This window comes from Thunnus thynnus, chromosome 6 (genome assembly GCF_963924715.1).
Source record: "Thunnus thynnus chromosome 6, fThuThy2.1, whole genome shotgun sequence".
Lineage (NCBI taxonomy): Eukaryota > Metazoa > Chordata > Actinopteri > Scombriformes > Scombridae > Thunnus > Thunnus thynnus.
In genome coordinates, this window is record NC_089522.1 from 13,292,528 (window position 1) to 13,311,322 (window position 18,795).

An 18,795-nucleotide genomic window follows, 5' to 3' on the forward strand; every position below is an offset into this window, starting at 1 on the left:
ATGAACACCCCCCTTAGAAAATGATGTTCTTCACATTAATGAATGAAAACACTCCACACTGACACTACTCCATATAAATTCAGTCCTAAAGAGAAGGGACAGGCTTTTAGTCGGCTCTTAACATAATTATTTGGGGAGAGAACAAAAGAGACATCGGCTCATTGGAGGGAGTCCATTGTTCACGGTCTGGGATTTTAAATCTGCCAGCTGAATAATGAAGTACGAGCGTTAGAGCTGCGCAGTGTGCTCACCTCCTCACTTCCTCAGTAAAAACAAACTCATGGGTTGTATGAGGTTGATATCTGCGCTGGAGCTATCTAAAACTGTACAGCAGGCGACGGTGCTGCTGTATTAGACTTCTCTGTAGTCATGGTGATATTCAAACATGTTAATTAAAGTTAATTAATGTATTAGCAGACCTCAGCAATGACATTAGACCCTTGTTATAGGTTTATGCACAACCTGTAAGCCTCCATTAAAAATAGATCAAACACTGCTCACTAATAGGTGATCTGGAGGAGTGTGTGTGTGTGTGTGTGTGTGTGTCTGGGTGTGTGCACCAGCTATTTAACTAGCAGCACTGACACATCAGGGAATCAAGGGGAGAATCATACTTTGATCTCATAACAGCACCTCATTACTCACTTCTCTGTCTCCACTGGATCCAAAACAAAAAGGAACCAGCACTATAATCTGTACAAAGGTTGAGCCTAATTGTTCAGGTGCACACTAAGTAACACCACTGTCACAGGGGAAGGAAAGAAGGGGGATAGCTGCTACCAAAGATTCTGATTCGAACGATATCTGTTCATCTAACTGAGTATTGGTGGACGGCCGAGGTACCCTTGATTATCCTCTAGGGGCCACTGTGATCCAAACACGTGTTTTCACTGGAGACCATCCAGTTTGAATAGAATGAGGTGCAAATTGAATAGCAAAACCGTCCTCATTACCTTTTATGATGAAGCGCCTGCCAGCATTGAGGAAATAAATCACAGTGGATTTGTGAAAACACACCGGCCCACAGCAATTTTCCTTGGTTTCCAAAACTTAATTGGAATCTTTTATTCAAAAGAAGTCCTTATTTGTTTAAAAATAAAAGTCACCACTAAAAACAAATGCAATTACTATAATGTTATAAGGTTAAGTGGCCTGATGAGATTTGGAGGCACTGAGCTTGTGTGTGTGTCTGTATGTGTGTAGCGGTGTTTAAACGGCTAGTGAGGGAAGAGGCCTTGTAGTCAAGGACAGAGTACGGTGTAGCGTGAAATGACACTAAACAGAGCAAGCAGACTGTGCTTTGATGATACATAGCTGTCTGCTGCTTTCATTTGAGCTCTGGATTGACTGTGAGTCCCTTAGTGATAGCAATTAGCCAAAGCAGAAATAGCTAATTAAAAACAGCAGAGAGGGCCAGCTATACTTTGAAAAATCATTAAACACAACCTTGATGAGAAAGTCCAAATAAGAGTCTGGTAAACTTAAAAAACACCTTTCGAGGACAGTCCAAGTGTCTTTAACCAAACTGCGTTTATTTTCTCATTGTAATTTGGAGGCTGCTAAAACAGTTTCAGTCCATTGTCATTTGTGTACTTAAAGGCTGGGGGGATGAAATGACTCCACGCAGCAGTTCTTGGGTTGGATCGAGTGCCCAAAGGCATCACAACAAAACCTGCAATTGTGAGAGGTGGGCAATTACCCACGATTACAATTATAGTGCTTACGGGCCAATGTCTGGCACACAGTGGGAGTGAACTCAGGCCTTGGTGTGGGCATTCCACCAAACAAAGGCGGAGGGGGGGTGGCGGTGGTGGTGGTGTTGGTGGCAGAGAAGGAGAAAATAAAAATAACTGGAGAGAAAACAGACTGAAAAGTAGTGTTCTCCGTTTTCAGAAAATCTGCATGTAATTTAGCTGCAAACCATCTGAACTGAGGTAGGAGTGGCGACAGTTTCTGTCAACTATCCCCAAAGTAAACAGGTATTATCTCAAGTGGCAAGAGAGAGCAAAAGAGGGGATGATGCATTTCTTTCACGCTACTTCATCACTCGGGCCTTTTGCTTTTTCAACTGAAGCAGAACCATAGGAAAATAAATAAGTAAAAACCAAAAAAAAACACAAAGCTACTCTGCTTCACAATAATTGCTACTAGCACTTCAGTAAACCCCCCAGGGCGCTGAAGTTGTCCAAACATTGCTCTTATTCTTCCGGGAAAACACTTTGCAGGAGCATCTGGTGGGATGTTCACAATATGCCAGCCTTGTGAGAACTGGGGGGAAATCAAAAAGAGTCGACATCTCGCCTCCAATCAATTGGCAGCATACGGAAATTGCTGTAGTTAATGAGGTATTCTCAAGAACATTTGGCCTATGTTTTTTTTTTGCAACAGAAGTCAACTATTTCCAACGCCAACAACTAATGGGTCTTTTTTGCTGTATTAAAAACCCTTCCAACTGAAAAAGTAACAAGGCAAAGAATTTTGAGTGCTTTAGGAATAAAGAAATATACCTCACTACATTACCATGTATCTGTTTCTCTGAGTGATCCAGTGTAAACGAGACTTGGACTGATGTGGTGCTGTGAACAAACTCACCATTAGATAGAAGAACAAAATTTACATGTGGGCACCCACTTCCAAAGTCAACCTTCAAGTTTCAAAGACCTAACAATCCAACCCGAAGATCTAACCCTGAATGTACTCAATATAATCATGATACCAAAAGGTTACGTGACCTCCTACAAAACACAGTAAATTTGATCATTTTTTTAAGGAGAATGCCCTGTAATAGACTAGCAATGTAATATTTGAATATTAAATATTCATTCAAATTTGCAGAAGGCATGAAAACTAAATGGAATTTCATTAAGGACAAAATGCTCTCTTTCTCGTGATTAAACGGCTGTATCAAACTCACGAGTCGAGCTGCGTCCAACACTTTTTGTAACTTTCAGAAACAGACAATTTGACAATGACACCCGCTTCACTCAGCAATTAGCCTTGTTTTTATGATATTCATCTACTGTACAGTGAAAAAGATAATTTCTAGCTAGTTAGTATTTCCTCATTTTTATTTATATTTTTTTGCTTCTTCACCTTCACCCTGAATGCATCTTTATCTGCTTATTTTTGTCTCACTACCTCTTTCATTTTCTCTTCATTTATCCTCACTGTGAACCCGCCTGTGAAAGCCAATTAGGATATTAATATACACAAAATATACTTGACTTGTCTTGACTTTAATGGTGTCAGAATATTCATAGAATCACAAGTTTCAATGTGCTAGCTGTTCTCATTAAAATAAACCCACACACTGCAATTATCGCCAGCAACCAAGCCACTGGGGATGCACAAGCCAGTGCATTCTTAGTGCTGGTCCCAAGCCCAGAGAAATGGGGAGGGGTGCATCAGGAAGGGCATCCAGAGTAAAACCTATGCCAAATCAAATATGCGGATCATAAATCAGATTTCTATACCGGATCGGTCAAACCCTAGGTTACCAACGACTGCCACCGGCCACTGTTGAGTGTGGAGGTGAGAGTCAGATCTCTGAATGTCGACACTATGACTGATAAAGGGAGAGAGTTGGATGATATGATGGAGAGAAGGAAGGTAGATGTGGTGTGTGTGCAAGAGACCAGGTGGAAGGGGAGTAAGGCCAGGAGCATCGGAGGTGGGTTCAAACTGTTCTACCATAGTGTGGATGGGTGGAGAAATGGGGTAGGGATAATCCTGAAGGAAGAGTATGTCGAGAGAGTGTTGGAGCTGAAGAGAGTGTCGGACAGAGTGATGAGTATGAAACTGGAAATTGAAGGTGTGATGATGAATGTTGTCAGTGCCTGCAAGTTGGGTGTGAGATGGAAGAGAAAGAAGAACTCTGGAGTGAGTTGGATGAGGTGGTAGTGAGTGTATCCCAGGAGGAGAGAGTGGTGATTGGAGCAGACTTTAGTGGGCATGCTGGTGAAGGGAACAGAGGTGATGAGGAGGTGATGGGCAGGTATGGTGTCAAGGAGAGGAATGTGGAAGGACAGATGGTGGTGGAATTTGCGAAAAGGTTGGAAATGGCTGTGGTGAATACGTATTTGAAAAAGAAGGAGGAGTACAGAGTAACATAAAAGAGCGGAGGAAGGTGCACACAGGTGGACTATGTCTTATGCAGGAGGTGGAAACTGCAAGGTGGTGGCAGGAGAGAATGTTGCTAGACAGCATCGGATGGTGGTCTGTAGGATGACCTTGAAGACCAAGAAGAGGAAGAGAGTGAAGGCAGCAGAGCCAATGATCAAATGGTGGAAGTTGAAGAAAGAAGATTGTTGTGTGGAGTTCAGGGAGGAGTTAAGACAGACACTGGGTGGTAGTGAAGGGAGAGACAGGTAGGAAGGTACTTGGTGTGTCATCTGAACAGAGGAAGAAAGACAAGGAGACTGTGGTGGAATGAGGAGTACAGGAAAGTATACAGAGGAAAAGGTTGGCAAAGAAGAAGTGAGATAGCAAGAGAGATGAAGAAAGTAAACAGGAGTACAAGGAGAAGCGATGTAAGGTGAAGAGAGAGGTGGCAAAGGTGAGTTGTATGAGAGGTTGGACAGTAAGGAAGGAGAAAAGGACTTTTCCTGACTGGCTAGACAGAAGGACCGAGCTGGGAAGGATGTGCAGCAGGTTACGGTGATGAAGGATAGAGATGGAAATGTGCTGACTAGTGAGGAGAGTGTGTTGAGAAGGTGGAAGGAGTACTTTGAGGGGCTGATGAATAAAGAAAATGAAAGAGAGAGAAGGTTGGATATGTGGAGCTGGTGGATCAGGAAGTGCGGTGGATTAGCAAGGAGAAGGTGAGGGCAGCTATGAAGTGGATGAAGAGTGGAAAGGCAGTTGGTCCACATGACGTACCTGTGGAGGCATGGAGATGTTTAGGTTGTCTAGCTCTTAACTAGACAGCCATGGATAGTGAGAGGAAGCCTGAGGAGTGGAGAATAAGAGTACTGTACTTTCAAGAATAAGGGTGATTTACAGAAAACTACAGAAGTATGAAGCTGATCAGCCACAGCGTGAAGTTAATGGAAAGAGTAGTGGAAGCTTGGTTAAGAGGAGAGGTGATGATTAGTGAGTAGCAGTATGGTTTCATGAAGAGAAGGCTACCAGCAAGAGTGAGAGGGAAGGTTTACAAGAGGGTAGCGAGACCAGCTATGTTGTATGGTTTGGAGACGGTGGCACTGATGAAAAGACAGGAGGCGTAGCTGGAGGTGGCAGAATTGAAGATGCTAAGCTTTTCATTGGGAGTGATGAGGACGGACAAGATTAGGAGTGAGTATATTAGAGGGACAGCTCAAGTTGGACGATTTGGAGGCAAAGAGAGAGAGGTGGGACTGAGATGGTTTGGACATGTGCAGAGAAAAGATGCTGGTTATATTGGGAGAAGGATGCTGAAAATAGAGCTGCCAGGCAAGAGGAAAAGAGGAAGGCCAAAGAGGAGGTTTATGGATATGAGGGAAGTGAGGGAAGACATGCAGGTGGTTGGCGCGACAGAGGAAGGAAGAGATTCAAACGGATGATCCGCTGTGGTGACCCCTAACGGGAACAGCTGAAAGAAGAGGAAGAAGAAGACTGCAATTATCGCCAGTACTTCCCAGTACCATGTGCCGCAAGTATCCGCAGCACAGAAAATGCTTTTGATTTGGTGAAAGCTGCTGGAAAAGCACCATAAACAAGGAAAACTGGATGACAGATGTGTTTCCACTTTTGCTTGGAAACAGCTGAAAACATTGCTGGGAACAAAGCCAAAATTCACTGACTGCTACCCACCACATACAAACAGTATAATAACAAAAAGCTCACTAATATTGTTACTGGCCTTTCATTGCTTAGTCTTAAAAATACTGCAGTACCCTTGGAGTTTGAGCAAGCCACAGCGTCAGTATATGAAGATGGAGTGTGACAAACGTGGACTAACAAAGGAGCTGTAAAGGCCAGGCCATGCAGAAAACAACAATAAAACATATAAATAATTCAGAAATCTTGCTGCTGTCACCACTGAATACAAATACACTGCAAATATTTTTTTCAGGTCACTCTCAGGTCACTCTCTGGCTAGAAGCTATACTTTAACATCAACTTCTGCTCTATTCCTCATATAAAACAGCTTTAGGAGGGGGGGAAAAATGAAAAACAGCAACAGGAATGTCCTCTCACTCAAGTTCACAGTCGATTCAATTTGCCTCTCTGAACCCACTCCAACAGAACCAAACTTGAACAAGACAACAGCCAATTTCCTTCCTCCCACATACCTCATCTTAATTGCAGACCAGATCCATCCTGCTTAACGTTTCTGGACCTTGTAAGCCGACCAAAGTCCCCTTTTATAAGGCTTTCATTAGCCGCTGATTACTGTCAGTGCCTGTTGGGGTTGGTAGGCTTTGGCCTTCATTAACAGGCCTGAGTCATACAAATGACTGTATGAGCCAGGGTGCAGTCTGCTCAGACAGTCAAGCATCCAGCCGAAGCAGAGATAAGTGTTTATTTGATTGTGTGCTCTATTCTCCTCTGCCCCCGTCCGTTTTGTTTTTGTTCAATTCCTCCAAAAAGCGTAGGCTGCGAGTGTCAAGTGAAATGTCTCACCAACAAAGTCCCCAGACAGCATGTCATGTGTTTGTCTGATACCAAATGGTGGTTTTGTGCTCTGCTTCATTCTGTGAACGATAATTCTCTGAAAAGAACAATTCACTGCCACGCTGATGACATCTCTGCTTGATACCCTGCAATCTCTGTGCACTCCCTGGTAGAACATGTTCACTACTTTACCCTGTGCATAGTTTCCATCAAGGCAATATGTTAGTGTATTCCCATTTTGCACACACTCAACCATGGAACAGAGATAGAGCAACAAATACCGTTTGTTAGTCATTAACAGAGAGGAAATCTGTGCTATATAATGGTATTTCATCACCTCTGGAAGAATAGTTACGGCCGTTTTGATGTTCAGTTGCTGTGCTTGAACAAATCCTGTGTACGGCACAGACATTACTGATTTACAGGGATGTTTTCAAATGTTTTTAGGCAAGTCCAGGTCAAACCTCAAGTAACTGGACACAAGTCCAAATAAACTCTAAAGCCCTTGAGAGCAAGTCAAAGTTAAAAGGGTTTTCCAGTGATTTAGTATTGCATTTTTACAGGGTTGAGGGACTTGCGAGAGACAGAACGGTAAAAATCGAAGCAACAAAGCTTGACTTTGAATCATTATTATGAGTCATGTTCCAAAACACATCTATAATGCAACTTAATTGCGTCTCTTCCTTTGCTCCTGCCTGCTATGTGCCCATGTCTTTAAAACTCCAGGCTCCCACTTTTTAAATGCAGGCTGGTCATTAAATTTTGTAGACTCCAAAAGATAGAAAAATATTTCCTCAAGAGGGGCATTTATACTTCTTTTATGAATGTGTAAGTGAGAAGATGAGGTAGAAGCACACTGACGATATTGATTTCCATGTGGGAGATGCAGCTTTTGTATTTGTTTTTTAAAAATAATTATGTATTTATTTATTATTTTTTCAGAATTGTTTCTTTTTTCACTTTGGCTTTATTTCTAAGGATGAGCCCTCATGTTTCTGTGTTTGGACGAGCTGGGAATGGTCTTTTAATGTAGAGCATTAAATTGATATAATTTTAACATTTTCCTTTGAAATCTGTTCATAGTGATTTCTATGTAAATGAGACCAAGTCCTTTCAATACATCGCTCTAATAATGAAATATTCAAGGTGTATGGACTGTCTGTCACTGTCTTAATTTAATTTTTACCAAAACATGAGACTTGAATGTTTTTAATTTAAAGTCTTAAGTAAAGTCTTTAAGGAGTCAAGTCTCACAAAAGCAATTCCTGAGATGAGCTTTTTAAAGTGGAGATTCTAATATACACATGAAAAGCACAATAAAACAATGAGAGCTTCAGGTGAAGCGATCTAACATAGACATTAGCTACATTTAGAGTTTGTTTTAATCCCATTTCACCTTCCCTCATTTTAAAATTCAGAATCCAGCTTTGTTTTGATGGTACTGCAGAGCTTCTACAGTACATTATGCTGTATGTACATCGGGGTATGTAGGTGGTGCGGAGTGGGAGTGGGAGTGGAGTGAATTTTCCTGCAGCGTGTAGCCGCTTTTTTGATAAGTCAAAGCATCAGTATCCTCCTCTTTCACCCCAAGATACCGCTGCACCCCTCGCACGTAACGCATGCTAATGGTCTGTAATGCAGCTAATGGACAGCATTTACCACATTGTTACAGACACTCGTGTTTACATTATGGTGACGAGAAAAAAAAGAAGCGCTGGATTCAAGCCCTGTGGAGCCAAATGCAGCAGGTTTTCTCTCAGCATGAGTGGGGAGGGGCAAACCTGAAGCTGCTGAGAGCTGAATGACTACAGAATGCTTTGAGCATGAAGTGGGAATTACTGCCACTTCACTCTGTTCACACACTCATCTTTACGTTCTTCCAATTTTCACATTTTAGACATTTTCTCTCTTGTATTTTTTATCAATTGTCCTTATTGTAGATTGCAACCAACCACTACAATATGTGTTTTACTGTTGCACAATAATAGTGCATGTTATTTGTTACTAAGCTCCTTACAAAATGTTGTTTCATTCTGTTTTTAGGGTGCCATTTCGACACTTGGGGCCAGATGCATAAACGATGCATATGCACAAAAACCATGTATATGCTATTTCTCACACATAAAGTGGAATTTATAAACAGAAAGTGTGGTGAGAATGTGCGCACCTCATGCATTCGTCAGACCAGGTGTACACGTGTTTTTCTAAAGCGATCTGAGGGTGATGTGATGACGTGGAGGTGAAATAACGTGAGAGATAAACATTGTTTATTTAGGTTGATAACCAGCTACACTGATTGCGTGATTTTTACAAAGAGATTTGTAAAATGCGAATCAAAGGCACATTTATAAATGTAACATTTATTAATTACTTTTGTGATTAATTTTATCATTCTTTTAATTCACATAGCAGTCAACATTTTGTTTTGAGGTTTATATTCCTTTTATTTTATCCGTGGTAGTGTCACACCTTGTAAAGTCGGTTTAGATATGAGCACTACAAACTAATCACTGATTACATGTCTGAGATATCACTGCCGACGAGGGTTTACGGGTTCATGTGATGATGTAATGATATGGACACTATAAAGAGTTGCACGGTTGTGTGTAATAGACGCGTGTAACGACAGCTGGTGCAACACAATCGGTGAAACAGCACTTCTTCTTTCCCATTTGTTTCACTGACAGGTGTACCGCCTGGTGGAGCAGGCGGCGAAATGATAAGAAAACGGTTGGTTCAGGGTGTGTCTTCATCCATTTATGACTATGGCGCCCAGTTCCTCAATGACAGAGATATATAAAACAGAGAGCACGGCTTTATAAATCTGATCAAAGACTGCATATGCATCTGGCCCCTGGTCCGAGACAACAGATGAAAATAATTAACTATGGCTCTTTATGGATTTTTCTTTTTCTGATAGACAAACATTGTCCGCAGATGTTGGGAAATAAGATGAGGCCAAACTTTTTTTTTCTGGTAACAGCATGTTAAAATTCACAGGAACATTTACTTTGGTCAGAAATAATTCTTTTTTTTTTGTTTTGTTTTGGACAGTAACTACTGCAGCTGTATTTCCTTTCACCATTCAGAAAACATTGAAAATGAACCAAACAGTTAATATGAACTAATAATCTGAAGGACAACATGTCTTTGAACACAGTCTCTTGGCTCTCCGTCTCTTGCAGCATAATAATGATGTTAGTGTTTTAAATAGCACACACAGCTTCTTGTTTCCTGGCGAGGTCTTTACCTTGCAGAGCCTCCTTGGCTCGGTCCAGCTCCTGCTCTTTCTGGGCCAGCTGCACGCGGAGCTCGGTGGCGGAGAGCACGTCGGCCGAACAGCCTCCCTGGGTCTCCTCCAGGTCCTTACTCAACATGTCCTTCATCTGCCGCAGCAGGTGCACCTCCTCCTGGAGCTGGGCCACCTCTTCACGCAGCAGGACTACAACACACAGAAAGGGGAGGAGAGCTTTAGCATGCCGACACCAAAACGTGGTTACATATATATATTGTGGAAATGTGTTTGGTTTTGATTTTGCGAGACAGTTTTAACAGTGAATCTCATTTTTAAGCTCAAGTAAAACTGTAATTCCAGTGGGTAGAAAAGGGTCATATGCACACTAGAATCCAATCTCATAGAGGTGCATTAGCTTTGAACGGTCACACAACTGCAGAAATGGTTATGTGTGAAATGCAAAATCGATTTAACATCACCATATGAGGTTATGGTTTCATTTGTAATTGAGATAATTGCAGCACCAAATTACTGTCGGTAAAAGGCATCACCGGGGTAGGTGGGATCCAGGTGATGAGTAGGGACAAGACATTGATATTATAATGAAATTTGTCTTTGAAGCTGCCAGTTGAACCTGGTCTGTGTTGGCAGAAATTATGAGAAAAGAGGAGAGGTGTATCCATTTAATATTCAGTGACTGGTGCTTTAGAGAGCTCCTCCCCGGCGTTGTCACAAAGAAGAAGAAGCAAACAATAAAATGAAAACAGCAGCAGAGAGAAATCGATTTTTCTTGCAATTTGACTCACTGAGAATTTTTCAAAGTGCTTTCAAAGTATCAGCGGCAGCAGAGAGGACTTCACTCGCTTTTAAAACAAGCCACAACAGACAAATGTCACACTTCAATTTCCCACATCAAACCTCCAAAAGGAAATATTTAATCTAAAAATATGTCTTTTTTTTTTTTGGCACAGTGAATGTGCTTGTCTAGGTGGAGCATATGGAGAGTAATTCATATAAGGATGAGTAGAGTCATTCTGCTCAATTTCATACATCCTCAGGGCAGAAGGGGGGGGGCTGAGGAAAACTGCTCAGCCCCATCTCGCATGGCTTCACTATGAACTGCCTCACATAAATCACACTTCACACTCACATATCCCGGCTCCAATATTACTGTCTTAAAAAAAAATAATAAAATAAAATCTATCAGAGATGAATGGGAGAGCTGAGAAAAGGAGACTGAATATGCCAAAATACCGAGGACAGGGGAACAGACAAATTAAAGACAGAATACAGATTTTACTGCAGCTTTTTAATAAAGGGTAGGATGATTATTTGAAAGTGTGAAAATGTATAGTGAGGCTCAACGTACAGAGATAGAAATTGATTTCCAGCAATGCAGCCAATTCAGCAAAACGGCTAAAGCTTTGCATACTGCAGAGCATCAGTGGAAATAATCCTCTCACAGGTTAATACAGTGCGTCTTTTACCGTTACATACATCATGACATCAAAATCTATATGTGATCATTTAGAAAACGTTTAGCAACTGTTCGTTTCCATCGAACAATGTTTCGTTTTTACAGTCCAGTATTCTGTATTTAAAAGTTTTAAAAGCAAAAACAAGGCCTCAAAATCAGAGAGGATGGCAAACTAAGAATGTCTCTGTTGAGTGCATTTAGTTCTCTGTGTGACAATAAAGGTTGAATCTTGAATCTTCTAATTGCAGACTGGATTTGCTCTAAATTTGATTTATCACCATTGTAACTATTTTTACTGCCTCGTATTATAGTTTAATCAACTTTGTTTTGGATTTTTAGTGAACAGAAAAACTAAAATGTGGGTTGAAACCACAGTTAGGATTTCTGATCTGTAGTCACTTCTCTAGTGTATAAGGTAAAAACATCTCAATCACAATAACAATGTTTCAACTTTATGTCTTCATCATGTAATGCCTCATGCCTAAACGTTGCAATTGTACTCAATAAATAGCCTTTTTGGGAGAATGTATTCAGTGTGTGGGTGTTTTTTTTGCTCTAAAGCCTACACACCTGATAATGCATACACTGCTGGGATTCACTGGTGTATCTGTTAGACACCTTATAATATACTGTAATTCAGCCAATGGCACCTATACCACAAATAACGGCCTAAAATATTGCCATATTGTTGAACCAACGCCTGAATGTCAACGTGAACATGATAAGCTTCACAGGTTAAGTATTTTTGACAGGGATATCGCAAAGAGTTGCATCACATTGTACATGAGTTCATGTTTTTCCGTCCATTACCTGCACATCTAGAAACATTCACAGCATTTGATTTCACACCGGTGACACATTCATTGTTGTTGAATGACACATGTATCTTTAATCCTGTGGTTTGGCCTTGACACCGGCAGTTCATTCTTTACTCCTCTTACAGCAGACCTGGTGCTATAATCCCATTTTCCTCCTCCTGCACCCATAGTTGTGACTGATACGTTATATAAGGACACTAGTGATGGTTCAACACAGCAGCAAACTGTGACCACAAACTATAACGAAGGATATGTGGTGTATGAAGCCTCGCTCTACCTTTTAGCACCACATGGATGACTTAAGCTCTTCCTCCTCCCGAAACCAAAATAAACCTTTAAGACCAGTTCACTGCTGGTACAGTGTGTACCTGCTTCCTGGGCCTTCTGAGTCCTTTAATTTATGTTCACTGACTAAATGTAAGTGGCTGAGGATAAAGGCTGCCTGCTAAATAACGAAAATGAATTGTAAAAGGGGTTATTAGGAGACGGGTCGAGAGAAAAGCGTCAGTGAGTGGAGTGTCATTACACAGAGGTATACTTAATGGACCCGATAATGGAAGCACATTTTACGGGGCAACTCAAGCAGCAACACACTTATTGGCAAACCAAAGAGCAGGCCTGATCTAGAAACAACCGACTGCACTATACTGTTCAGTGGTGTTTAAAAATCCTATAACAGTCAGACTCGATCCGATCACTTATTAAGTTTGCATGTATTGATTGTGCAAAGGCAGCAGAGAGTCATAAATAAGGGACAAGGTCATTGGAGATGTGGGTTTTCTCTCTAGTAGTTGACCCACAAATACTAACAATTCCAGTTGATATTGCACAAAGCTTTGAATGCAAAATACAGACCATTGATTTAAAAAAAACAACAACGCTGCATGCGATATCACTTCAGTTTATGGTTATTGTAGGGATTAATTGATTTTAAGGTAAGCTTATCTACATCTTTATGTCCTACATTCAGTTACAATAACCACATCTTCACCATAAAACCACAGTTTAGATTGATCAGATTGAGATTGATCACTATAGAAAAACAGAAAATGAAAAAACAGATAATGAACCCGTATAAAAATGGATTTCACTGCTGCAACAAATAGAGAAAACTCCACTTGTTATTGGAAACTGCTAAGTGTCATTTTACGCTTCCTCCTGTTTATCACAGCAGGAAAAAGGCACAGCTGTAAAATACCATATCGTGCTAAATTGGCTGCATAGTGGTAGCTTTCTGCTAACTGTTTACAGAATCCACATAGAAAGGCAGCATTTAGTTACTGTGCAACATACAGTAGACTTCACGCAAACTTGACATTAGGTGTTTTAATGTCTTAGTGTTTTAAATGCATTATGTGAAGCACTTTAAATGGCCATGTGAAATGAGACTGTGTATGTTATAATGTATCAACAACTTTACAGAGAAGGGAAAATCCTTGTGTACTTTCAAATCTCATACCTTCAAACTCTGCCTACTGTATATACGGTGAACAGAATCCATTGCAGAAACATAAAGACATTCTCACTCTTTCTCAAACATTTATATGGACCCAGATGCTTCAGGACAAAAATAAACCTATGGAAAATATAGAGAAGATTTTGACGTCACACACTGATAATCTCACACTGTCGTTCCCTAATTTAAATGAAACACTTGATGACTCAGTGATGTGTTTTTGCACTGAATAAGACAACCAGCTGGTGAACATTTAAAACCTTTTTTTTTTTATTGCAGCACTGACAGGCTGAGTCCCTGCTCTTGGTCTGTAAGAGGACCCTCAACATCTATGATAGGAAATGCAAGATTCACTGTCTAAATATGCCACAGTAGTTATTAGCATAAGAGTGAGAGATGTTAAAAAAAGATATGCTATTGTCTTCTCCAGCTTTCTGCAGGCGAGCACAGTGCTGGAGCACTCTAGATAAGACACTCTGAGGTTGGGGGAGACGATGGGGGTGGAGGAGAGTGAGGACAGCTACCTATTTTTCAATGTCCGCATAGCCTCAAGGTTGGCAAGAAGCATGCGCTGTAGCTGTGCATTACAAATGACACTCAGAGTGGGAGCTTCCTGATAAGTGCAATCTCTCCTGCTCTCCCCTCCAGGACTCAATACAGCTCATTCCCATCGAGCGTCCTTCTCTGGCATGGTTTCCAACTTCTGCCTCATGGAAAATGTGAGTCTCATAATTTAGCTTATGCATATGCAAATGAGTATGCAACTTGTTTCAGGTATGAAATTTTGGTTTGTATATTTTATTTTCTTCATTTTTGTAATTTCGTAAATAAACACATTCTTGCTGTGTACTTATGCAACACAGTATCAGTCGAGTGTCCCTGATTTTCTTCCATTTAAAGTCAGTAGAAATGACTTATGAGGCCACTGGAAACATCTAAAAGCATATAAAATTTCAAATGTTTTTATTGAAGCCTGGATGAATGATGAACAACTTCATTGCAAAAGCCCTGAACAGACAAAATGACGGATAGAATCAGTTTTAGCAAAAGAAATGGCTGGTATTCATATTAAACATGAACCCAAGGCAGTTTTTCTCAAAAAACGTTCAAGTGAATTATGAAAAGAATTTAACCATGAGAGGTAAAGAATATGAACAAGTCTCCACTTTTTATTTTTTGAGTGTGTTCATGAGATCATTTCACCACTGCAACCACAGTCAAATGTTACACATCTCAGCCACGCTGCTGTTTTTAGCTGCACTCCAGTTCAACTGTCAACAAAAACCTTCTGGCCTTAATTACTTCTCTCCTCAAACAGAAAAAAAAGTTGACAACTATAACAAGAAATGTTTCTGTCTGTATGTAGGACTGTGAGTACACATAAAGTTGTTTTGGTTTGCAGTGGTGCGACTCTGTTGCCATCACAACCTCAGTACTAGAAGGGGTGAGAGGATGTACCAGGGTCGGATATTTGCTGCCTCTCTACTGTTAGCTCAGCCTTCAACAACACCTGTTCACCACTGACTGACAGAGGCAACAGATTTTTTGCTCCAAAATGGCAACAGAGGTCTCACACACAGTACTACAGCTGAACTTTAGGGTATACACTTTGGGCATTATTTCTTTCAGTTATGATGATGATAACATTGAACCCACCAAAGTACTTGCTGAGATCTGGGAAAACAGTACATCTCAACAAAAAAGTCCAATGAGGCAAGAGACACGAGTGGTGAAACGATCACATAGGCTGTAAACAAGCCAACAGTTTGTCCATATTATCTAAACCATGTTATCTAGGTCTATAAATAAATCCCAGTATCTATAAAACCATTAGTGAGCACACATAGTGTTAATATGTCTGCAACAATCCCTCACTGTGAGCACATACTGCTACTGTACAGCACAGTAGGTCAAAGTTGAATCAGGAAGTCAGTCTGTAATATGCATGGATGTATTATAAGAACTGTGCCTATTCAATAAAATGTTAACTTCTCACCTGGCCGCGTGAGCCAAAAATGATTTTTAGATTTGATTAGATTCTGCATACAGTTTTATAGTAGTCTCTTTTATAATGGCGGTCTATGGGGAAAATGGTTTTTGGGCTTTTTTTGCTGCAATACTGCGAATGGCCACTAGACCAGGTCACACCTAAAAGTGTCACAGCTAAATTCATCCACCCATCTTCACTAAATAGCCAGTGCAGGAGGACTGGTGACATACTGTACTTGCATGGGCTGTTGATGAACTGCTGCAGCTGGTGAGCTACGTGCTAACATGCTAACAAGCTGTTAGTCACAATAGTTCTCTATTTGCACTGTACTGTGTTTACTCCTCCTGACATTTTGTTCTCTGTATTACATAATTTCATCCAATAGAGTTATTGAAGAGGGAAAAAAACACTCTGAGCTAGCTAGCTTGCTAACTGTGTTACCTCTCAGTTAGCATGCCGGTTAGCTTAGTTGCTAATGGGAATAAGTTCATCTTGTTCAAAAGACATATTTGTAACATGAACTCCTCTCTCATAACTGTCTGCAAACCATTCCCATTCTCTTTTATGGAGCAGTTTTCTCTTTTATACTTCAACAGAGGAGGATTCATTAAAAGTTGATGGTGCAGCACAACTTCCTCCATTTTAGACTCTCTTTTCCCTAAAGGATCAGCTTGCTATTGCTCAACGGCACAAATTCACATCAAAGTCACCGAAATTTAACTCATGAGAAAATCCACTTATCCCTGCGATTTCATTGCACTTAAATGAGTTTGATGCAAAATGTAGATATTTTAAATGCTTGTGTGACCGAGCCTTTAATACGGACAGTTTGGACAAACAAATAAACTACAGCAAACAACAGTGAACAACAGAGCAGTGTCTGATATTATCTGGGTAAAAATAGGAGTGACAGAAGACGCTGTTGGAAAAGGAGGACGTGTATGTATATGTAGGGGGTGTGCATTGTCAGTAGGGGGGAGTGGTTGCTTCTTTTTACTAATGTCACTGCACACCCACATCTCAACAATTTACTTGGTGAGTACAATTTCTTTTTTACCAATAGGAATTATTAGGAAACCCACAAAAAGAAGAGACGTTATAATAAACCTCTCCAGATTTACACACTGAAATAACCTGATTAGGCAGCAGAGCATCTTAAAAACACTCAATTCGTTCTGAGATGCCTGTAATTCTGCAGCAAAATTCAACACTAAAACGTAGCACTATTTTAAAAGACAGGAGATACAGAATAGTAAAAAGGCACCACAAAAATAAAGATACCATATATACCTAATAAAGGAAGTGCACCATGATAAGAGAAAGAAACGATTAATGAAGAGAACAAATACATCATAATAAAGGTTTTATATTGCAGCATTTAATATATATGTACAGAAAAGCAAATCTATGAAACTGCATTTTAAGACCCATCACATGTCTCCAGCCCCTAATGACTGGAGCATTAACAGTTTTGCTTGTAAAACCATTAGCTTGTTGTTTGCATTTCTTGCTTCTAGTACCCAGAAATATACAAAACTGTGAACAGGGAGTTTGTTTGCAGGCTTAATGTGTTTCTGACTGAAGTCTTATGCAACTGTGAAGTGCCACAGGGATTAAACTGAGGCTAATGATAGCTGATCTTTGTCTCTGACTCGATCAGTGAAGAAATATGTGCATTCATTGAAGTCCCCCTCCTTCATCTCTGCCTCCATTCCATCTAAATTCCCTGAACGGGTTCGCCTCTAGTTATTATGATTCATCGAAACAGTAAATAAAATCTCCATCCTTGGCCATTGATGTAAATGACTGTTTAAATGTGGCCATTTGCATAATAGCGGCCATGCATCAGCTGACATGCAGTTGGTACCAGTGAATTATCTGATCAGTGTCATTTCCTATTTGTATGATTTAAGCAAAATGGCCGAAACTGTCTCCCTAAATAATCTGGCAGCTATGGTGTGACAGCTTTGGTCTGGTGGAAACCAGTCATAAAATTGTTCCAAAACATTTCACCATTTTACCATTCGTCTTAAAATCAATGTTTCTTTCTGGGTCCACAAAGACTATTCAGTGCTTGTAATCAGTAGATATCATTCATCAAGATACTAAGTCTCTCTGAAGCTGCCTGTTACTGATTATATGTCAATATGAGGACTTCTCTCTATCTGTCTCTGTTGCTGTCACTCTCAGTATCTACCACAGACTCTGTTGTCCTGTTCTCTTCCAGGTCTTCCTCTCTCACTTCTACAAAAACAGCAGGAGTCAGAAACCAAAGTTACAAAAGGTCCAACAATTTGTCTAAGAGTCCAGTGGCCACAAGGCAGCTGAAATTGGACTTGGCTGGAATGGGATTGGAGGTCGAAAATTGAGAGGGTATGACAGTAAGTGTCTAGAGGGGGTACGGTTCTAGATTGGTTCTCCCTCTTCAGAGTGAGTGGGAAGGAAAGACGGCGTGGGGTTCAATTTTTGCCTGTTACTGGAGACAAAATCAATTAACAGGCCTATTGTTCACACAGAATTCTGATTCAGCCAGCTTGCAGAGTGAGGACATACAGGCGCACAGTGTAAAGCAGATGATGGCCATAAAAATAGCTGCCATTGTGAGAGGCAGCCCTGCTCCACTGCACATTACTATGGGTACACATACTGTATGTAGACTGCTAAACAATGACTACATAATGTAGTAGGCACACGAACTTTAGAAAATCCTGATAAGGTATTTCTTTGATATAATAACTATGTAGTTTTGACACTTTATGTATATGGACTGCTTTGATTACTGCAATATAATATTCTTACACATCATTAGATAGTAGATCAAGTCCACCTGCAGTGCAACATAATTGATTCCTTAAAAACATACATCCTCACAAAAATGGTCATATTTAATGACAGAAAAACGCTGTAAAGGAGCGTCACACTAGCTGGGCTCCAACACCATTTTCTCCAGCAAATATTAATATGTGTATATACAGTAAAATCTTATCCACAGTCTGAACGCAGAGCATATCACCAGGACAATGGAACAATCCAAATCAGGAATGTGTTAAATAAAAAAGGGAATGAAAGAGAAGTCGGGGTCAAGAATGTGAGCAAGTGCTTTCATGACGGGAGGCAACAGCCCACATCCTCTTATTTGTTTTGGACTTGGCAACTCAGCCGTGGCACTGCTTGAATAATTACATTCAAACAGATTCTCTGTAAAACCATTCAGTGATGCCCCGC

The 18,795-nt window shown here is 40.5% G+C and overlaps 1 protein-coding gene across 9 annotated transcripts in view; it reads right to left on the reverse strand.

Moving 5' to 3' along the window:
- kazna (kazrin, periplakin interacting protein a) overlaps positions 1-18,795 on the reverse strand; it is a 181,763-nt gene that overhangs the window by 19,199 nt on the left and 143,769 nt on the right. For all 9 annotated transcript variants that reach the window (XM_067591837.1, XM_067591838.1, XM_067591835.1 and 6 more), the window contains one exon: positions 9,845-10,036. In XM_067591837.1, coding sequence (XP_067447938.1) covers positions 9,845-10,036 — 192 coding nt within the window. The remainder of the gene's footprint in view (positions 1-9,844; positions 10,037-18,795) is intronic.